The 22,067-nt window shown below is 37.5% G+C and overlaps 6 protein-coding genes across 10 annotated transcripts in view; 4 read left to right on the top strand and 2 right to left on the bottom strand.

The window, feature by feature from the left end:
• The first annotated feature begins 608 nt into the window (after positions 1-608).
• Positions 609-2,124, top strand: LOC109995878 (polyubiquitin-like). The gene is made up of 2 exons (XM_020649757.3): positions 609-1,178; positions 1,281-2,124. The coding sequence occupies exon 2, from the start codon at positions 1,293-1,295 to the stop codon at positions 1,752-1,754; it is 462 nt and encodes a 153-aa protein (XP_020505413.2). The 5' UTR covers positions 609-1,178; positions 1,281-1,292; the 3' UTR covers positions 1,755-2,124.
• A 2,960-nt stretch (positions 2,125-5,084) lies between these two features.
• LOC109995872 (polyubiquitin-like) lies at positions 5,085-6,373 on the top strand. Its single transcript, XM_020649752.3, has 2 exons — positions 5,085-5,419; positions 5,522-6,373. The coding sequence occupies exon 2, from the start codon at positions 5,534-5,536 to the stop codon at positions 6,002-6,004; it is 471 nt and encodes a 156-aa protein (XP_020505408.2). The 5' UTR covers positions 5,085-5,419; positions 5,522-5,533; the 3' UTR covers positions 6,005-6,373.
• A 3,148-nt stretch (positions 6,374-9,521) lies between these two features.
• LOC109995873 (polyubiquitin-like) lies at positions 9,522-10,613 on the top strand. The gene is made up of 2 exons (XM_020649753.3): positions 9,522-9,658; positions 9,761-10,613. Exon 2 carries the CDS (start codon positions 9,773-9,775, stop codon positions 10,232-10,234), a length of 462 nt encoding a protein of 153 aa, XP_020505409.1. The 5' UTR covers positions 9,522-9,658; positions 9,761-9,772; the 3' UTR covers positions 10,235-10,613.
• A 3,156-nt stretch (positions 10,614-13,769) lies between these two features.
• LOC109975735 (polyubiquitin-like) lies at positions 13,770-14,849 on the top strand. Its single transcript, XM_020625994.3, has 2 exons — positions 13,770-13,895; positions 13,998-14,849. The coding sequence occupies exon 2, from the start codon at positions 14,010-14,012 to the stop codon at positions 14,475-14,477; it is 468 nt and encodes a 155-aa protein (XP_020481650.2). The 5' UTR covers positions 13,770-13,895; positions 13,998-14,009; the 3' UTR covers positions 14,478-14,849.
• Positions 14,677-16,687, bottom strand: pxmp2 (peroxisomal membrane protein 2). The gene is made up of 5 exons (XM_020649750.3): positions 16,502-16,687; positions 15,975-16,097; positions 15,611-15,773; positions 15,313-15,432; positions 14,677-15,218 (listed from the first exon to the last, which is right to left on the bottom strand). The coding sequence occupies exons 1-5, from the start codon at positions 16,609-16,611 to the stop codon at positions 15,150-15,152; spliced, it is 585 nt and encodes a 194-aa protein (XP_020505406.2). The 5' UTR covers positions 16,612-16,687; the 3' UTR covers positions 14,677-15,149.
• A 1,113-nt stretch (positions 16,688-17,800) lies between these two features.
• Positions 17,801-22,067, bottom strand: part of sgsm1a (small G protein signaling modulator 1a) — a 28,566-nt gene continuing 24,299 nt past the window's right edge. For all 5 annotated transcript variants that reach the window (XM_029280401.2, XM_065966157.1, XM_065966173.1 and 2 more), the window contains 2 exons: positions 21,739-21,906; positions 17,801-19,481 (listed from right to left, as the gene is read on the bottom strand). In XM_029280401.2, coding sequence (XP_029136234.2) covers positions 19,393-19,481; positions 21,739-21,906 — 257 coding nt within the window. In that variant the 3' untranslated portion in view covers positions 17,801-19,392. The remainder of the gene's footprint in view (positions 19,482-21,738; positions 21,907-22,067) is intronic.

The following is a 22,067-nucleotide window of genomic DNA, read 5'->3' as shown; positions in this document are numbered from 1 at the left end:
AACCACATTTATTTGATGAATCTGTTCCCTTTGTCCATGTTTCCCAGTAAACTATGATTTTGTTAAGATATTTCAGTGGATGTTGTGGATTTAGACAGAGGTTAATATCGCTAATATGAAGCCTAAATGCGTATTTTAAAGAGAATACCTGTTCCCACTTGACAGCTTTAAAAAAAACTTGTTTATCAGATGTCTTTTGACTCAAAAAGGGAACTTGTTAAGACAAAGGCTACACTTGCTTTTGTAAGCATTATGAAAAAAAACAACTAACAAGGACCAAAACAAAACATTTGAATACAAATACCGTAAACAAAGATGTCCAAAGGATAAAGATGATTGGGGATGAGTTATGACATGAAATGGAGTTTATGACTTTATGTAATGCTTATGTGCAGGAAAAGTTATTAATAGACTGTTCTTATACATTTTTTATGTCATAAAATAAAATGTGCTTGTCATGCATTTGAATTGTTTTTTTCTTTCTACTTCTTGTTATAGTTACAGTTTCATATCATTAAAATTGAAAGTGAGCTATGTTATGGCAACCTGAGGGCATTCATTGCGATACCTTATTGTAGTAGTTCTAACTAGTGTTTTACCTGAATCAACTTTATTGGCCACGTATGCTTACACACAAGGAATTTGACTTCAGTGAACTGTGATCTCTATGTATAAAGGTATATAACATTAAATATCAACAATAAACACAAAATAAAGACTAATATGTACAAGAATAAATAAGACAATAGTTACATTTCAATACCAACTTTAATTTATAGAAAACATCATTCCTGCCTTTCTGAAATTATACTTAGTCCTTCTTCAACCTTACATCAGCTAATCAGTCCATGTGATAGTACTCTGGAAGTCCTGTGTTGTTGTGATTATGTGATTTATTCCTACTATCAGCTGTCTTTTTTCTTTGATTTAAGAGACTAATAGCCTTACTTGTTTGTCATTGCATGTTACGTGCCCGTTTTAGAATACGTCACGTTGAGACATCGAAAACGAAAGTTATTAAGACAGAAGAAGGGAAACGAATGTTAAATAAAGTGGGCGTGTCGATCAGCTGCTGGTTCTATATAAACAATGCTGAGTTCAAACCTGTGTCACAGCTGCTGCTCAGCATCGAGACTTTTCTAGAAGTTTCCCTCAGGAATTTTACAAGTTAACAAAAGGTAAGATCCTTAACACTTAGTTAAGTTTATGTTTCTTTATTTAGTCTACAAGCTGTTTTAGAAGTCTTTTTCTTGTATTTATATCGATACATTTCATTTCAGGCTGCATAAATCATGGAAATAACTATCGTTATGCTGAGTGGTGAATCCCACAACTTTCTGGTGAACCCTAAGGACACGGTGGGCGCTCTGAAGAAACTGATCCAGGACAAACTCGGGGTTAGTTCTGAGAGACAGAGGCTGATCTATGATAACGGACACAGGACTTTTCTCAACGACGACTCGATGCCTGTGAGCGCATACGGCCTGCAGAACGGCTCCCGGGTGTCTCTGATCGTCACCGGGTCCTTCCAGGTGTTCCTCAGAAACGAGAAGGGGAAGTCGTCCGCCTATGACGTCACATCGGAGGAGACCGTGAGCGACTTCAAGGCCAAAGTCCAGACTAAAGAGGGGGTCGCGGTGAGCCAGCAGAGGTTGGTTTTCCAAGGCAGAGAGATGGCGAGCGGGAAACTTTCAGACTACTGCGTCAAAGAGCACAGCACCATCGACATGATGATGCGTCTGCGAGGAAACTGAGGACACCTCTGGTTTCAGCATGTTATTTTACATGAGCTACTGTTTACAAGTTTATAGTTTAAGTTATAAGTTCAAGTGAAGGACAAATGCCATAGGATAAGAAATTACATCAATGTTTTTTATTTTTAACAAGATTTTTCTGTGTCATATTTTTAATACTTGTTTTGTCATGTTTCCTTGATTATAAAAAACATGTTAAAGGTACAGTACATCATGTTGTAATTATATTTTCACCAAAGCCTATTGTTATGCAGGCATTGTTAAATAACAAAATCAAACAAGTTAATTTACATGATTGTTTTTCCTGTTCATTTTGTGCAGAGGTGAAGTTGCATCAAACTTAAAAATAAAAATGATCTTCATATCTCAATTATTTCCTTGTTCATTATTATATTTCAAAAGATTTTTCCAGTGTTCTATAAACTTTTTTATTAAGTAGACTTACTTTGTTCAGTAATAATGAAAGCAGTCAGGGGTCTGACATATTATAGCAGCATGTTAAAATGGCTTATCACTTTTGTTAGGGTTTGTTGACAGACAATCATCAGAGCTGCTTTTAGTGAGAATTATTGTCATATTAAGATACAGGTACGCAGTAGTTCAGTAAACAGATCATGTTAAAGGCACTGTGAAGAAGATTCCTCCAGATCATTTTTCTACGAGCCAGGATGCTTCATTTCCTCACAGATGCTAGGTAGGCGTACCAAAATAAGGCAACCATGTTGTCCCCACCCTTTAGCCTGGGAATACACTGCACTTAATACAGGCCTACATCTATTGACATGTATTTAGAAAGATGAGAACGAGATTTTTCAGAATCTTTCTCTTTTAAGTTCCCCAACTTTACACAAGTTGATTTTTTTTTTATCTCTGTGTTTTCCCTTTAAAGTGGGGGGGGGGGTTATGTGATGACCCACCTCAAGGATGTTCATTACAAAGTGAGGGGGTTCAGTGAGTCGCTGTTTAGCATCCATGATCCTCAAGACAAAGTCAACAAGGACTCAGTACCTGGTATGCATGCTGAGATTTGAAGTCTATCTTTTTTTTTTTTTTTTTTTTTTTTTAGTAAATGCTATTCTGCTTCAGGGACACTTCACCAGTTAGTGTGATGGAGGAACTCTCTATTGATTTAACTCTGTCACTTTGTCACACCTGGAAGCCCATTTACACCAGAAAAAATAATACTGTGGTCAGGTTGGAATCATTCAAATAATATATTTCATAATGAAAATAAGTGCACCAAACCATTTTCCTACCAGGAGCAGAAGCTGCAGCGCCTCTGTGTGGCTGAGCAGTGTCAGTGTATGACAGGTGAAGTCTGCCTGTTCATTGACTACAAACACTCAAGAGGCAATTGTAGAGTTTGTTTGGGCCCCAGGCAAATAATTAATTGGGGGCCCCTCCAACCACCATCTCTTTATTTTTTCATTCCCATACAGATAATTCCTCTTCATTTTCTTTTATTGACAAACTTTGGTTTTCACAGCAAGAATGCAAGGTGCAACTAACAGGGAATAGTAAGTGCTATCAGATGGGGCACCCTTAGGGAGGTTTTCTACTGCCATTGAAAATTTTGCAAAATTTGAGGCACTGCTGTGATTTAAGGTGTGTCAGCCCTTGGGGGCCCACCACTGGCCTTTGGCCCCAAGCAGTTGCCTGCCTTGCCTATTGACAAGCAACACCTCTGCAAACACTATCTGCTGGTTGATGTCAGATGATGTTTGATTGTATTTTGTGCTTTGTGTTTTAGGTTTTAACCAGATATTAAAATTCTGTTGTTGCTGATGTTGTCATTTAGCTTGTTGTTGTTGATGTGTGCTGCCTACAGAGCAAAGGTCGATGCGACTTTGACAGTAGCCAAACGAATTGAGGAAACCTGCCAGCCTCACATCAAATATGATAAGAATGAGACTTGTTGTTTATGAGAAGTACATTCAACCCACAGGGAAACAAAAACATCAGCTAATCAGAAACATTTTAAAAAGTTGGCGAACAAAACAACAAAACTGACAGAAAAAGTCCTGATGCTCAGTCAAACGCACAATCTGACACCTTTCAGTAGAGAGAAGAAAATCTAATAGTTTACATTGGAAACATGCAGAACTGCCAATCTATATGTTTAAGGTATTTGGCAGTTAACAACACACAATAAAACAAATGTTTCCTTTCACTCTCTGTTTGTCTCACTGCAGCCTATAGGGTTACTGTGACATCTTCAGCAGCAGAAGGAGACTTTATGACCTACACAGCCACCGTAGATCAAGTTCTGAAAAACACCATTATGCATGGTTATTTTGGCTTCATTAAATCCAGGATGGCCGCAAAACAAACCAGTTTCTGTCCATGCTCTAATCGCTCCGTATGACATCTCTACTTCATCAACATAAACTATGTTTAAGTACAGAGGTGCGTCTTTGAGAAAAAACTGGTCGTTGTTTTTAACTCTGCCTGAAACAAAAGCCTTGTACCTGCATTATGTTGAGTTAAACCACATTTATTTGATGAATCTGTTCCCTTTGTCCATGTTTCCCAGTAAACTATGATTTTGTTAAGATATTTCAGTGGATGTTGTGGATTTAGACAGAGGTTAATATCGCTAATATGAAGCCTAAATGCGTATTTTAAAGAGAATACCTGTTCCCACTTGACAGCTTTAAAAAAACTTGTTTAGCAGATGTCTTTTGACTCAAAAAGGGAACTTGTTAAGACAAAGGCTACACTTGCTTTTGTAAGCATTATGAAAAAAAACAAAACTAACAAGGACCAAAACAAAACATTTGAATACAAAGACCGTAAACAAAGACGTCCAAAGGATAAAAATGATTGGGGATGAGTCATGACATGAAATGGAGTTTATGACTTTATGTAATGCGTATGTGCAGGAAAAGTTATTAATAGACTGTTCTTATCAATTTTTTATGTCATAAAATAAAATGAGCTTGTCATGCATTTGAATTGTTTTTTTCTTTCTACTTCTTGTTATAGTTACAGTTTCATATCATTAAAACTGAAAGTGAGCTATGTTATGGCAACCTGAGGGCATTCATTGCGATACCTTATTGTAGTAGTTCAAACTTGTGTTTTACCTGAATCAACTTTATTGGCCACGTATGCTTACACACAAGGAATTTGACTTCAGTGAACTGTGATCTCTATGTATAAAGGTATATAACATTAAATATCAACAATAAACACAAAATAAAGACTAATATGTACAAGAATAAATAAGACAATAGTTACATTTCAATACCACCTTTAATTTATAGAAAACATCATTTCTGCATTTCTGAAATTATACTTAGTCCTTCTTCAACCTTACATCAGCTAATCAGTCCATGTGATAGTACTCTGGAAGTCCTGTGTTGTTGTGATTATGTGATTTATTCCTACTATCAGCTGTCTTTTTTCTTTGATTTAAGAGACTAATAGCCTTACTTGTTTGTCATTGCATGTTACGTGCCCGTTTTAGAATACGTCACGTTGAGACATCGAAAACGAAAGTTATTAAGACAGAAGAAGGGAAACGAATGTTAAATAAAGTGGGCGTGTCGATCAGCTGCTGGTTCTATATAAACAATGCTGAGTTCAAACCTGTGTCACAGCTGCTGCTCAGCATCGAGACTTTTCTAGAAGTTTCCCTCAGGAATTTTACAAGTTAACAAAAGGTAAGATCCTTAACACTTAGTTAAGTTTATGTTTCTTTATTTAGTCTACAAGTTGTTTTAGAAGTCTTTTTCTTGTATTTATATCGATACATTTCATTTCAGGCTGCATAAATCATGGAAATAACTATCGTTATGCTGAGTGGTGAATCCCACAACTTTCCGGTGAATCCTAACGACACGGTGGGCGCTCTGAAGAAACTGATCCAGGACAAACTCGGGGTTAGTTCTGAGAGACAGAGGCTGGTCTATGATAACGGACACAGGACTTTTCTCAACGACGACTCGATGCCTGTGAGCGCATACGGCCTGCAGAACGGCTCCCGGGTGTCTCTGATCGTCACCGAGTCGCCGCCGACCTTCCAGGTGTTCCTCAGAAACGAGAAGGGGAAGTCGTCCACCTATGATGTCACATCGGAGGAGACCGTGAGCGACTTCAAGGCCAAAGTCCAGACTAGAGAGGGGGTCGCGGTGAGCCAGCAGAGGTTGGTTTTCCAAGACAGAGAGATGGCGAGCGGGAAACTTTCAGACTACTGCGTCAAAGAGCACAGCACCATCTACATGATGATGCGTCTGCGAGGAGGCTGAGGACACCTCTGGTTTCAGCATGTTATTTTACATGAGCTACTGTTTATAAGTTTATAGTTGAAGTTATAAGTTCAAGTGAAGGACAAATGCCATAGGATAAGAAATTACATCAGTGTTTTTATTTTTAACAAGATTTTTCTGTGTCATATTTTTAATACTTGTTTTGTCATGTTTCCTTGATTATAAAAAAAATGTTAAAGGTACAGTACATCATGTTGTAATTATATTTTCACCAAAGCCTATTGTTATGCATGCATTGTTAAATAACAAAATCAAACAAGTTAATTTACATGATTGTATTTCCTGTTCATTTTGTGCAGAGGTGAAGTTGCATCAAACTTAAAAATAAAAATGATCTTCATATCTCAATTATTTCCTTGTTCATTATTATATTTCAAAAGATTTTTCCAGTGTTCTATAAACTTTTTTATTAAGTAGACTTACTTTGTTCAGTAATAATGAAAGCAGTCAGGGGTCTGACATATTATAGCAGCATGTTAAAATGGCTTATCACTTTTGTTAGGGTTTGTTGACAGACAATCATCAGAGCTGCTTTTAGTGAGAATTATTGTCATATTAAGATACAGGTACGCAGTAGTTCAGTAAACAGATCATGTTAAAGGCACTGTGAAGAAGATTCCTCCAGATAATTTTTCTACGAGCCAGGATGCTTCATTTCCTCACAGATGCTAGGTAGGCGTACCAAAATAAGGCGACCATGTTGTCCCCACCCTTTAGCCTGGAAATACACTGCACTTAATACAGGCCTACATCTATTGACATGTATTTAGAAAGATGAGAACGAGATTTTTCAGAATCTTTCTCTTTTAAGTTCCCCAACTTTACACAAGTTGATTTTATTTTTTTTATCTCTGTGTCTTCCCTTTAAAGGGGGGGGGGGGTTATGTGATGACCCACCTCAAGGATGTTCATTACAAAGTGAGGGGGTTCAGTGAGTCGCTGTTTAGCATCCATGATCCTCAAGACAAAGTCAACAAGGACTCAGTACCTGGTATGCATGCTGAGATTTGAAGTCTATCTTTTTTTTTGTTTAGTAAATGCTATTCTGCTTCAGGGACACTTCACCAGTTAGTGTGATGGAGGAACTCTCTATTGATTTAACTCTGTCACTTTGTCACACCTGGAAGCCCATTTACACCAGAAAAAATAATACTGTGGTCAGGTTGGAATCATTCAAATAATATATTTCATAATGAAAATAAGTGCACCAAACCATTTTCCTACCAGGAGCAGAAGCTGCAGCGCCTCTGTGTGGCTGAGCAGTGTCAGTGTATGACAGGTGAAGTCTGCCTGTTCATTGACTACAAACACTCAAGAGGCAATTGTAGAGTTTGTTTGGGCCCTTGGCAAATAATTAATTGGGGGCCCCTCCAACCACCATCTCTTTATTTTTTCATTCCCATACAGATAATTCCTCTTCATTTTCTTTTATTGACAAACTTTGGTTTTCACAGCAAGAATGTAAGGTGCAACTAACAGGGAATAGTAAGTGCTATCAGATGGGGCACCCTTAGGGAGGTTTTCTACTGCCATTGAAAATTTTGCAAAATTTGAGGCATTGCTGTGATTTAAGGTGTGTCAGCCTTTGGGGGCCCACCACTGGCCTTTGGCCCCAAGCAGTTGCCTGCCTTGCCTATTGACAAGCAGCACCTCTGCAAACACTAGCTGCTGGTTGATGTCAGATGATGTTTGAATGTATTTTGTGCTTTGTGTTTTAGGTTTTAACCAGATATTAAAATTATGTTGTTGTTGATGTTGTCATTTAGCTTGTTGTTGTTGATGTGTGCTGCCTACAGAGCAAAGGTCGATGCGACTTTGACAGTAGCCAAACGAATTGAGGAAACCTGCCAGCCTCACATCAAATATGATAAGAATGAGACTTGTTGTTTATGAGAAGTACATTGAACCTACAGGGAAACAAAAACATCAGCTAATCAGAAACATTTTAAAAAGTTGGCGAACAAAACAACAAAACTGACAGAAAAAGTCCTGATGCTCAGTCAAACGCACAATCTGACACCTTTCAGTAAAGAGAAGAAAATCTAATAGTTTACATTGGAAACATGCAGAACTGCCAATCTATATGTTTGAGGTATTTGGCAGTTAACAACACACAATAAAACAAATGTTTCCTTTCACTCTCTGTTTGTCTCACTGCAGCCTATAGGGTTACTGTGACATCTTCAGCAGCAGAAGGAGACTTTATGACCTACACAGCCACCGTAGATCAAGTTCTGAAAAACACCATTATGCATGGTTATTTTGGCTTCATTAAATCCAGGATGGCCGCAAAACAAACCAGTTTCTGTCCATGCTCTAATCGCTCCGTATGACATCTCTACTTCATCAACATAAACTATGTTTAAGTACAGAGGTGCGTCTTTGAGAAAAAACTGGTCGTTGTTTTTAACTCTGCCTGAAACAAAAGCCTTGTACCTGCATTATGTTGAGTTAAACCACATTTATTTGATGAATCTGTTCCCTTTGTCCATGTTTCCCAGTAAACTATGATTTTGTTAAGATATTTCAGTGGATGTTGTGGATTTAGACAGAGGTTAATATCGCTAATATGAAGCCTAAATGCGTATTTTAAAGAGAATACCTGTTCCCACTTGACAGCTTTAAAAAAACTTGTTTAGCAGATGTCTTTTGACTCAAAAAGGGAACTTGTTAAGACAAAGGCTACACTTGCTTTTGTAAGCATTATGAAAAAAAAAAAAACTAACAAGGACCAAAACAAAACATTTGAATACAAAGACCGTAAACAAAGACGTCCAAAGGATAAAAATGATTGGGGATGAGTCATGACATGAAATGGAGTTTATGACTTTATTTAATGCGTATGTGCAGGAAAAGTTATTAATAGACTGTTCTTATACATTTTTTATGTCATAAAATAAAATGAGCTTGTCATGCATTTGAATTGTTTTTTTCTTTCTACTTCTTGTTATAGTTACAGTTTCATATCATTAAAACTGAAAGTGAGCTATATTATGGCAACCTGAGGGCATTCATTGCAATACCTTATTGTAGTAGTTCTAACTTGTGTTTTACCTGAATCAACTTTATTGGCCACGTATGCTTACACACAAGGAATTTGACTTCAGTGAACTGTGATCTCTATGTATAAAGGTATATAACATTAAATATCAACAATAAACACAAAATAAAGACTAATATGTACAATAATAAAGAAGACAATAGTTACATTTCAATCCCAACTTTAATTTATAGAAAACATTATTTCTGCATTTCTGAAATTATACTTAGTCCTTCTTCAACCTTACATCAGCTAATCAGTCCATGTGATAGTACTCTGGAAGTCCTGTGTTGTTGTGATTATGTGATTTATTCCTACTATCAGCTGTCTTTTTTCTTTGATTTAAGAGACTAATAGCCTTACTTGTTTGTCATTGCATGTTACGAGCCCGTTTTAGAATACGTCACGTTGAGACATCGAAAACGAAAGTTATTAAGACAGAAGAAGGGAAACCAATGTTAAATAAAGTGGGCGTGTCGATCAGCTGCTGGTTCTATATAAACAATGCTGAGTTCAAACCTGTGTCACAGCTGCTGCTCAGCATCGAGACTTTTCTAGAAGTTTCCCTCAGGAATTTTACAAGTTAACAAAAGGTAAGATCCTTAACACTTAGTTAAGTTTATGTTTCTTTATTTAGTCTACAAGCTGTTTTAGAAGTCTTTTTCTTGTATTTATATCGATACATTTCATTTCAGGCTGCATCAATCATGGAAATAACTATCGTTATGCTGAGTGGTGAATCCCACAACTTTCTGGTGAACCCTAACGACACGGTGGGCGCTCTGAAGAAACTGATCCAGGACAAACTCGGGGTTAGTTCTGAGAGACAGAGGCTGGTCTATGATAACGGACACAGGACTTTTCTCAACGACGACTCGATGCCTGTGAGCGCATACGGCCTGCAGAACGGCTCCCGGGTGTCTCTGATCGTCACCGGGTCCTTCCAGGTGTTCCTCAGAAACGAGAAGGGGAAGTCGTCCACCTATGACGTCACATCGGAGGAGACCGTGAGCGACTTCAAGGCCAAAGTCCAGACTAGAGAGGGGGTCGCGGTGAGCCAGCAGAGGTTGGTTTTCCAAGGCAGAGAGATGGCGAGCGGGAAACTTTCAGACTACTGCGTCAAAGAGCACAGCACCATCGACATGATGATGCGTCTGCGAGGAGGCTGAGGACACCTCTGGTTTCAGCATGTTATTTTACATGAGCTACTCTTTATAAGTTTATAGTTTAAGTTATAAGTTCAAGTGAAGGACAAATGCCATAGGATAAGAAATTACATCAGTGTTTTTATTTTTAACAAGATTTTTCTGTGTCATATTTTTAATTGCCTACTTGCATATTTTCCTTGACAATAAAAACATGTTAAAGGTACAGCACATCATGTTTTAATTATATTTTCACCAAAGCCTGTTGTTATATAAACTTGGCAATGTTATAAAGAAAATCAACAATATGAACTTACATGATTGTAATTCATGTTCTGTACTATTGTAAGTTGCACGAAACTTAAGGATTTAAAAATTGAAATAAAAATGTTTTTCATATAAATGTATTTCCTTGTTCATTATTATATTTCAAAAGATTTTTCCAGTGTTCTGTAAACTTTTTTATTAAGTAGACTTACTTTGTTCAGTAATAATGAAAGCAGTCAGGGGTCTGACATATTATAGCAGCATGTTAAAATGGCTTATCACTTTTGTTAGGGTTTGTTGACAGACAATCATCAGAGCTGCTTTTAGTGAGAATTATTGTCATGTTAAGATACAGGTACGCAGTAGTTCAGTAAACAGATCATGTTAAAGGCACTGTGAAGAAGATTCCTCCAGATAATTTTTCTACGAGCCAGGATGCTTCATTTCCTCACAGATGCTAGGTAGGCGTACCAAAATAAGGCAACCATGTTGTCCCCACCCTTTAGCCTGGAAATACACTGCACTTAATACAGGCCTACATCTATTGACATGTATTTAGAAAGATGAGAATGAGATTTTTCAGAATCTTTCTCTTTTAAGTTCCCCAACTTTACACAAGTTGATTTTTTTTTTATCTCTGTGTCTTCCCTTTAAAGGGGGGGGGGGGGGTTATGTGATGACCCACCTCAAGGATGTTCATTACAAAGTGAGGGGGTTCAGTGAGTCGCTGTTTAGCATCCATGATCCTCAAGACAAAGTCAACAAGGAGTCAGTACCTGGTATGCATGCTGAGATTTGAAGTCTATCTTTTTTTTTTTAGTAAATGCTATTCTGCTTCAGGGACACTTCACCAGTTAGTGTGATGGAGGAACTCTCTATTGATTTAACTCTGTCACTTTGTCACACCTGGAAGCCCATTTACACCAGAAAAAATAATACTGGGGTCAGGTTGGAATCATTCAAATAATATATTTCATAATGAAAATAAGTGCACCAAACCATTTTTCTACCAGGAGCAGAAGCTGCAGCGCCTCTGTGTGGCTGAGCAGTGTCAGTGTATGACAGGTGAAGTCTGCCTGTTCATTTACTACAAACACTCAAGAGGCAATTGTAGAGTTTGTTTGGGCCCCAGGCAAATAATTAATTGGGGGCCCCTCCAACCACCATCTCTTTATTTTTTCATTCCCATACAGATAATTCCTCTTCATTTTCTTTTATTGACAAACTTTGGTTTTCACAGCAAGAATGTAAGGTGCAACTAACAGGGAATAGTACGTGCTATCAGATGGGGCACCCTTAGGGAGGTTTTATAATGCCATTTAAAATTTTGCGAAATTTGAGGCACTGCTGTGATTTAAGGTGTGTCAGCCTTTGGGGGCCCACCACTGGCCTTTGGCCCCAAGCAGTTGCCTGCTTGCCTATTGACAAGCAGCGCCTCTGCAAACACTAGCTGCTGGTTGATGTCAGATGATGTTTGAATGTATTTTGTGCTTTGTGTTTTAGGTTTTAACCAGATATTAAAATTATGTTGTTGTTGATGTTGTCATTTAGCTTGTTGTTGTTGATGTGTGCTGCCTACAGAGCAAAGGTCGATGCGACTTTGACAGTAGCCAAACGAATTGAGGAAACCTGCCAGCCTCACATCAAATATGATAAGAATGAGACTTGTTGTTTATGAGAAGTACATTCAACCCACAGGGAAACAAAAACATCAGCTAATCAGAAACATTTTAAAAAGTTGGCAAACAAAACAACAAAACTGACAGAAAAAGTCCTGATGCTCAGTCAAACGCACAATCTGACACCTTTCAGTAAAGAGAAGAAAATCTAATAGTTTACATTGGAAACATGCAGAACTGCCAATCTATATGTTTAAGGTATTTGGCAGTTAACAACACACAGTAAAACAAATGTTTCCTTTCACTCTCTGTTTGTCTCACTGCAGCCTATAGGGTTACTGTGACATCTTCAGCAGCAGAAGGAGACTTTATGACCTACACAGCCACCGTAGATCAAGTTCTGAAAAACACCATTATGCATGGTTATTTTGGCTTCATTAAATCCAGGATGGCCGCAAAACAAACCAGTTTCTGTCCATGCTCTAATCGCTCCGTATGACATCTCTACTTCATCAACATAAACTATGTTTAAGTACAGAGGTGCGTCTTTGAGAAAAAACTGGTCGTTGTTTTTAACTCTGCCTGAAACAAAAGCCTTGTACCTGCATTATGTTGAGTTAAACCACATTTATTTGATGAATCTGTTCCCTTTGTCCATGTTTCCCAGTAAACGATGATTTTGTTAAGATATTTCAGTGGATGTTGTGGATTTAGACAGAGGTTAATATCGCTAATATGAAGCCTAAACGGGTATTTTAAAGAGAATACCTGTTCCCACTTGACAGCTTTAAAAAAAACTTGTTAATCAGATGTCTTTTGACTCAAAAAGGAAACTTATTAAGACAAAGGCTGCACTTGCTTTTGTAAGCATTATGAAAAAAAACAAAATAACAAGGACCAAAACAAAACGTTTGAATACAAATACTGTAAACAAAGATGTCCAAAGGATAAAGATGATTGGGGATGAGTCATGACATGAAATGGAGTTTATGACTTTATGTAACGCTTACGTGCAGGAAAAGTTATTAATAGACTGTTCTTATCAATTTTTTATGCCATAAAATAAAATGTGCTTGTCATGCATTTGAATTGTTTTTTTCTTTCTACTTCTTGTTATAGTTACAGTTTCATATCATTAAAATTGAAAGTGAGCTATGTTATGGCAACCTGAGGGCATTCATTGCAATACCTTATTGTAGTAGTTCAAACTTGTGTTTTACCTGAATCAACTTTATTGGCCACGTATGCTTACACACAAGGAATTTGACTTCAGTGAACTGTGATCTCTATGTATAAAGGTATATAACATTAAATATCAACAATAAACACAAAATAAAGACTAATATGTACAATAATAAAGAAGACAATAGTTACATTTCAATCCCAACTTTAATTTATAGAAAACATCATTTCTGCCTTTCTGAAATTATACTTAGTCCTTCTTCAACCTTACATCAGCTAATCAGTCCATGTGATAGTACTCTGGAAGTCCTGTGTTGTTGTGATTATGTGATTTATTCCTACTATCAGCTGTCTTTTTTCTTTGATTTTAGAGACTAATAGCCTTACTTGTTTGTCAGTGCATGTTACGAGCCCGTTTTAGAATACGTCACGTTGAGACATCGAAAACGAAAGTTATTAAGACAGAAGAAGGGAAACGAATGTTAAATAAAGTGGGCGTGTCGATCAGCTGCTGGTTCTATATAAACAATGCTGAGTTCAAACCTGTGTCACAGCTGCTGCTCAGCATCGAGACTTTTCTAGAAGTTTCCCTCAGGAATTTTACAAGTTAACAAAAGGTAAGATCCTTAACACTTAGTTAAGTTTATGTTTCTTTATTTAGTCTACAAGCTGTTTTAGAAGTCTTTTTCTTGTATTTATATCGATACATTTCATTTCAGGCTGCATAAATCATGGAAATAACTATCGTTATGCTGAGTGGTGAATCCCACAACTTTCTGGTGAACCCTAAGGACACGGTGGGCGCTCTGAAGAAACTGATCCAGGACAAACTCGGGGTTAGTTCTGAGAGACAGAGGCTGGTCTATGATAACGGACACAGGACTTTTCTCAAGGACGACTCGCTTGTGAGCGCATACGGCCTGCAGAACGGCTCCCGGGTGTCTCTGATCGTCACCGAGTCGCCGCCGACCTTCCAGGTGTTCCTCAGAAACGAGAAGGGGAAGTCGTCCACCTATGACGTCACATCGGAGGAGACCGTGAGCGACTTCAAGGCCAAAGTCCAGACTAGAGAGGGGGTCGCGGTGAGCCAGCAGAGGTTGGTTTTCCAAGGCAGAGAGATGGCGAGCGGGAAACTTTCAGACTACTGCGTCAAAGAGCACAGCACCATCGACATGATGATGCGTCTGCGAGGAGGCTGAGGACACCTCTGGTTTCAGCATGTTATTTTACATGAGCTACTCTTTATAAATTTATAGTTTAAGTTATAAGTTCAAGTGAAGGACAAATGCCATAGGATAAGAAATTACATCAGTGTTTTTATTTTTAACTAGATTTTTCTGTGTCATATTTTTATTGCCTACTTCCATAATTTCCTTGACAATAAAAACATGTTAAAGGTACAGCACATCATGTTTTAATTATATTTTCACCAAAGCCTGTTGTTATATAAACTTGGCAATGTTATAAATAAAATCAACAATATGAACTTACATGATTGTAATTCATGTTCTGTACTATTGTAAGTTGCACGAAACTTAAATTAAAATAAAAATGTTTTTCATATAAATGTATTTCCTTGTTCATTATTATATTTCAAAAGATTTTTTCAGTGTTCTATAAACTTTTTTATTAAGTAGACTTACTTTGTTCAGTAATAATGAAAGCAGTCAGGGGTCTGACATATTATGGCAGCATGTTAAAATGGCTTATCACTTTTGTTAGGGTTTGTTGACAGACAATCATCAGAGCTGCTTTTAGTGAGAATTATTGTCATGTTAAGATACAGGTACGCAGTAGTTCAGTAAACAGATCATGTTAAAGGCACTGTGAAGAAGATTTCTCCAGATAATTTTTCCACGAGCCAGGATGCTTCATTTCCTCACAGATGCTAGGTAGGCGTACCAAAATAAGGCAACCATGTTGGCAAACAGCACTCTGAACTGAAATCACAAACAGACACAGGAACACATAACAGAAAGTGTCAATATGTGATTTCAAATCTGTTCATTGACAGGATGCCATTAAAATACATACCTCAACAGGCACAAAGTTGATATTGATGAACTGGAAGGGGGTCCACACTTTCCAGTTCATCTTTAAAGCCGTCCAGTAACTTGCTCTCATCTTCTTTTCAAAGTCTCCCCACCCTTTAGCCTGAAAATACACTGCACTTAATACAGGCCTACATCTATTGACATGTATTTAGAAAGATGAGAAAGAGATTTTTGAGACTCTTTCTCTTTTAAGTTCCCCAACTCTACACAAGTTGAATATTGTATCACTGTGGCTTCCCTCTATGGGAGGGGTAGGATAAGTTTCTGTGATGACCCACCTCAAGGATGTTCATTACAAAGTAGAATATGAGAAGAAAGCCGGGGGCAAAAATGAGCCGATCCAGAAGGAGACGTTTTACTATACAGAACGGATCTGTGGTGGGCATCCACAACTCCATCAGCTGATAAAAGTAATGGCTCACTGGTCCTGTAATGAACAACCTGCAACAGACAACAACAGCAAGACAAATATAAGTAATTTCACAGGGGGCACTATTTTCTCCATACATAATTGTGTAAATAATATGACTTACATTGCATTAAAGATTGTATTTCACACTGCCAAGAGCACAACATTTATTTTCCTAAGATGTGCAATGAAATGCACATCAACCTTAGTTTTTTATCTGTAGTAAGTCTCACCCATAAAGAGCATATCGTGTGGCTGCAGCTGTGTCAATTTCATCGACTGGGGCTCCATTTTTGGCCTTTTTTCTTGCCTCCAGAACCTGAGACAGAAGATTCCCTAACGTGGAGAGGATGCCACTGAAAATATCAAAAAATATACAAAACAGGTCTGTTTTTAAATCAGTACTGGGTACATACATGAGGTACTTGAATTAAATCAATTATTAATAAACTCATAGGGGAGGTTTTCTGGGCAGATGCTGATTGGTTAAAGCCAGAATGCTGTCACAGAAGGACAAGGTCAGTGCAAACAAAGATGCACTTTGAAATCAACATTAAAATACAGTCAAATAGCGACATGACAAAGTGAAAAAGTGATATAAGCAGTAACATAAATAGTTAATTGCAGGGGTTTGACTCTGTCGGTTCGTAAGTAAACTACAGCATCTCAATTCTTACATGTTAAACTGGAAAAAACACAACAAAAACTAAGCAGCAGGCTTGAACATGAACACACCCAACAAACAGGCACAGCTACAGACCTCGTTACAGACTTTGTGAGAATGGGGTATTTCTTCAGAAGAAACAGATACTGTTGTAGTAAACGGTAATGTGTGGACGCATCCCGGGCTGGTAAACTCTGTACGGGCATTATCACTCGTCTCAATGTACCATCAACCAAAACACAACTGAAGTTACAAAGAAAGTCCGCCAAAGTCTTCCTGTCGACGTCATTGCGTCGCTCGTGGAGACACGCCTACACACTAACGTCATGAATACTACAGACATCTTTTACTACATCAGTTTCTTTTTAAATGACACAGAATATGCTGAAAGAAGAAGCTGTGGTATATTTTTAAGGTTGATATATTTAATAAAAATCCTGCACCATGAATGTTCTTGAGATAATTACTTAATTTAACTTTAAGCAAATGTAACTTTATCTAGGCTACTCGTTTTAAGATTACCTAGTTCAACCTAGATTATTCATTTTAAAGAGTTTCACTTCATTTTAAAACATACGGGGAGGGGGGGTGGGGGGGTAATTCAATAGGCTATATAACAAAAAGGTTTTCAATATTTGTGTCTTATTACTGTAGGTAAAAACTAGTTATTACACTGCACTTAAGGATTGTGTTAAACTTCACATGGCTTTTCTGTAGACCATTGTATTTTTTATTGAAACAAAAACCTCTTATGCTTTAACAATTTAGTCATATAGTCGTATATTATGAAACTATCTTAACATTTGTATTGCTTATGCAATGACATAAAGTTTGTAGATGAAAAAAATAGTCTAAATCTGCAGGATCTTACTTTGGTCACATGGGGGCAGCAAAAGTCCAGTTGTGAAAAAACAACACTCACGATCACCAAATTAGAGTTTATGTCGTATTGATATACACCTGCAGGACATAAGTCATCAGGAACATCACAAGCTTTGAGCTAAGCAGCATACCTGCTATTATTAAAGAACGATGACTTCAAAAGCTTAATAAGAGGATGCTTGTGGAATTACTTTTATCATAAGTGTTCAAGTGAAGCTCACAACATCGGGTTATGACATCACCAGATATGTACTGGTTCAGTGAATGACTCACTAGGGTTACACCTTCATCTCACATCCGAACATAATGACATGGCAAGAGATCAACCTTAGCTCTCAATACCTCACCAAACTCTTTCTGCAGTTCATAGTGTGGTTCTTCCAAACACAAAACTAATAGACTAACAAATCTTAATATACTTAATGCAACAAAATGACTTCAGTGATATCTCCCTCACTTCCCTTTGACAGTTTGAAATGCACAGTGCAATGTGTTTTGGAAAAATAATGATGATTCCATTTTATTTTTTTTATTAAAAGAACATATACCATTTAATATATACTGTATATAGACTTATGACCTCTTAGTACAGAATTTGATTGTTTTACAATACACGTGATCAACTGGCCACGAAATAATAATATTAGCATAACAAATAAATTAGCATCCGAGTAAGAAAATGAATACATGTATAAATACATAAATAAATAAATAATTCGGCAAACACATGTTAGAATAAATAAAAAGGGGATTTTGGGGACAGCAGTTAGTATTCACAAAGAAATGCTGAAATATTTAAAGCAGTTGGCGAGTTACCACAATCATGAAGCAACACTTGAAGACACACTTACTGAAGTTTTAGTTATTGAATGGCAAGTATGAATGTTTAAGACTAAGATCATCATCAGTACTAATTTAAAGGGTTAAAAAAAAATACAAGTTGTACATCCTCACAAGCTGAAGATCTGATCTCTCATAACATAGAGTCATGCACAATTCCTTTTGAAAGTATGTCAAACATTACCTCTCACTTTCATCCCTCTGTTTAGTTACCTTTAAGCTTAAAATATCTGCGTAAGATGTGGAAGCCTGGAACTTTTCACCGTCTTGTCTGCTTTCTCTTTACGTTATATACTAAAGCTGAAAATAACATTTAATGCAACGATCAGGCGCCAGACATTACAAGACCAAAACCAAAGTGAGTAAACTGCACAATTTACAAAATATACATTGAGTCACTACATAAAGAAAAAGATCTGGCTTGTGTTTTTTATATAAATCTCCACTCAGACATCCATAAGTCACTTCAGTAATAATGATTTTTGAAGATTAAACATAATATATTCCTCAGGATAAAACACATTGTTCTCTCAGTACAGTACATTTCACAAAGAACAAATAGGACGTAATATTTGGCAGAGAAGGCAGTTCCAGGACATTAAAACACTGTTGGATGCTAAATCACTGACATGGTGCTAAAAGCTACAAAAGTTACATATTGGACTACAGGCCAGTGTTCTCGATCATCAGCAGAAAAAATAAATCAGATTTTGGGGTGTTGTTATTAGAGAAAATAAAAGTATTTTCTGACTTTTGATCTTCCATTACAGGATATTATAAGAGTATTACTTTCTATATATGTTCTTCTGAATCATTTAAACTCTGACTAATAAAATAAGTATTATAAATGATCATCACAATGTATTTTCCTCATAAATATAGTCTAGTTCTGCTCTGAATTATTTGGCTTAAAATGTGTCACTAAAACCCTCCTCATCTCAAAATATGAAGTGCACTCAGGTTAAGACTGACACTTGAGGGATCTCTGACAAAAATATTGAATAATCAAACTATTTTTTCAGATAGATTTGTTTTTCACTTGAACATACTAACAAATATGAAGCATAATATTCTAACACAGCTTAAAGACAACACACAAACACATTGTGGATACAGTTAATAAGGCTCATAGCAGCAAACAGTGATTGCAAAGGCCTTGTGTAACATTGGTGTGTGTTTGTATGTGTGTTCATATGTGTTTTACTCTTATACTGCTACAGCTGTTCACACATCACTTGGAAGGAAAAGAGGACTAACAGAGTGAATCACTTGTTCTCTATCAGTATCTGCACCTTGCACACCAGATCTCTGGCCTGGGTCAAAATCTGCTTGATGTTGTGGTGTTCAGCCATTTCTGAAAGACAAAAACACATTCACATCAAATAAAAGTTACCCACTTGCTGTAAGTGTACTCTCATACAAAGCTGTAATCGTATCTAATGTTTGTTTGAAACAGTTACATTCATCGCCAATCTTATCAGCCAAATGCTTGTTAGTAAGTCTATTTGTTAGAGGTTATCATATAACATTCAGTAACATTAGTGCGTCAGTGAAGCATCAGCTACTGGTAGATTGAAGTGAAAGAAATGTATCATTGTACGATAAAACAGTGGCCTGATTTCAGACATCTGAATCTCTACAATAATGTTCAATAAGGGCAACAATTGTGCCATCACGTCAATCACAACGATCAATCTCAATTATGATGTCATCTTCTCGTGTCTGAGTCTAAAAACTGGGACAACTGCAACTTAAATTGTGACAAGCCTGGTTAGCAGCCATATGTGTTGGGTGGACATGTGAGACAGGTTCAGGGGAAATATGTTGCAGGAGGGGGTGTCTAGTATGACACAAGCTCTTACAATAATAGTTCCTACAATTCCCATAATGCCTGAAAAATATTTGCATGGATTATTTTCACTGCAGTTTTAGGTTTTCATACCATTTAGGTTTTCATAATGCAAATAACTCTGTCTAAATAAAAACTACAAGCCTCTCATCATATGACTTTTCCTAAAAATGTGTCTTGTATGTTTTCTGAAGCTTTTATAAGTTATTTATTTAGTTACTAAATTAAAACACACAGTTTCTGAGCATTTATACATCTGACCGCCTCTGCAGTTGAAAATGATACATTTCCCTGGATTGTTTTCCCACGTCTTTTTTTGGAAAATGAGTTATTGTTTGTATTTATAGACTTCATATTTGTGCACTGGGACACGTAGCTAGAAGGAGAGATACAGACAGATAGATACAGACAGAGAGATACAGATAGAGAGATACAGACAGAGAGATACAGGCAGAGAGATACAGGCAGAGAGATACAGGCAGAGAGATACAGATAGAGAGATACAGACAGAGAGATACAGGCAGAGAGATACAGATAGAGAGATACAGACAGAGAGATACAGGCAGAGAGATACAGGCAGAGAGATACAGATAGAGAGATACAGACAGAGAGATACAGGCAGAGAGATACAGGCAGAGAGATACAGATAGAGAGATACAGACAGAGAGATACAGATAGAAGTCGGGGATCATGTTCTGGACCAGAAGACTAATCAGTACACATTAAAAGGTGCAACTCGATGGTGGCCTGTTGCTTTCTTCTATAACCTTTTGGACATGGCTGTGATAAACGCCCTTGTCCTATTCGAGGCATGCACCTCGACCACCATCCCCAGAAGAGCCTTCATACTTCAGCTGGCAAAGGAACTGCGAGAGGAACACCTGCATGTCAAGGCCAGTCTGACATCGGCGCCCATGGAGCCAAAGCAGCCAAGAGCTGAAAAGGAGGCAGTGACAGATCACCACTCACTGCAAGCAAAATAAGACCCTTCTCTCTTGCAAGGGATGCAAGCACCCTGTGTGTGGGAAGTGCACCTTAAGGGTTTAGAGCTTTCGCCCCAGGTGTGTGCCTTAGGGGCCGCGGCGCTCTCCAAGGTGCTGATTTTCACCACGGCATCTGTTATGTTATGGAGTTCTGCAGTTATTTTTGTATATAGTTCCATAGTTTGACCTGCCCATAGATAGCCTTGTTGTTTGTTTGCCAATAGTGTTTTCCATCCGACCTGCATTGTGGCTACAACCTGTTGTTCAGTCATTCATTCATGTGTGTGTGTGTGTGTGTGTTGTTCAATGATTTTCTCTATGTCGGGGAAACAAATCCAGTTGCAGAGAGGAGGAGGAGGAGCATCAATAAAAAAAGTTTCCTCTCATTATTTCGGTGTCTTTATTAAAATGCATAACCTAATATAGCCAACAATATAAAAGACTTAAAGTTATGTATTATTTATTATTGTAGAATGTATTTTAGGAACAGGAGACGTGGAGCTGCAGAAAGAAAAAAGAAAAACAGCGCACTATAAAAAAGCCGACAAGTATTGTAAATTGAAACAGAGGACATTTAAAAGGTTGCCAATCCTGCTCTATTCTCTGTGATATTTTGTTTGTGCATAAAAGTAAGTTGTATTTGTAATCATTTCTCGTAACATGAAATCGCATATGACGATCTGACAGACTATTGCAGTGCTTGAAGGGGGCGCTAGAATACTGGCGGTCCTAGTGTTAACGAGAATGAGAAGATTTGTGTGTAAAGTGACATGTTTTACCGTTGAAGAACTTGATGATGTCAGTAAAGTCCATGTTGTTCTCCAGGATGATGTCCCTGTAGATCTCCACAAGCGCTAAAGCAATGAAGAGGACAAAGTGACTGGAGGAGACATTCTTAGCTGCCCAGATGGTTTCCCAGACTGTAAACACGTCATCATACACCAGCTCTGGAAGACAGGACACACAAAGGAACAGGAGTGAAAGTATGTAAGTGTTTGAGGACGCGGATGGAAGGCAAGCTTTCGGGAAGCCGAATTATCAGCAAAGAGAGATAAGAGTGGGAGCAGGTGTTTGTTGGGGTGTGAGAGAGGATAAACTGAGATACAAT

This window comes from Labrus bergylta, chromosome 2 (assembly GCF_963930695.1).
Source record: "Labrus bergylta chromosome 2, fLabBer1.1, whole genome shotgun sequence".
In the NCBI taxonomy this organism is placed as follows: domain Eukaryota; kingdom Metazoa; phylum Chordata; class Actinopteri; order Labriformes; family Labridae; genus Labrus; species Labrus bergylta.
The sequence above is the reverse complement of the archived record's forward strand: the minus strand, read 5'-3'. Positions and strand labels throughout refer to the sequence as shown.

What these genes read in the sequence shown, in the direction of transcription:
- LOC109995873 (XM_020649753.3), top strand. Translation starts at nt 9,773, where the DNA reads ATGGAAATAACTATCGTTATGCTGAGTGGTGAATCCCACAACTTTCTG.
- LOC109995878 (XM_020649757.3), top strand. Translation starts at nt 1,293, where the DNA reads ATGGAAATAACTATCGTTATGCTGAGTGGTGAATCCCACAACTTTCTG.
- LOC109995872 (XM_020649752.3), top strand. Translation starts at nt 5,534, where the DNA reads ATGGAAATAACTATCGTTATGCTGAGTGGTGAATCCCACAACTTTCCG.
- LOC109975735 (XM_020625994.3), top strand. Translation starts at nt 14,010, where the DNA reads ATGGAAATAACTATCGTTATGCTGAGTGGTGAATCCCACAACTTTCTG.
- pxmp2 (XM_020649750.3), bottom strand. Translation starts at nt 16,611, where the DNA reads ATGCCCGTACAGAGTTTACCAGCCCGGGATGCGTCCACACATTACCGT. An exon ending in ACACGATATGCTCTTTATGG is followed by an intron (nt 15,774 to 15,974) that starts GTGAGACTTACT and finishes TGTCTGTTGCAG; the next exon opens with GTTGTTCATTACAGGACCAG. An exon ending in TTGTAATGAACATCCTTGAG is followed by an intron (nt 15,433 to 15,610) that starts GTGGGTCATCAC and finishes GTGTATTTTCAG; the next exon opens with GCTAAAGGGTGGGGAGACTT.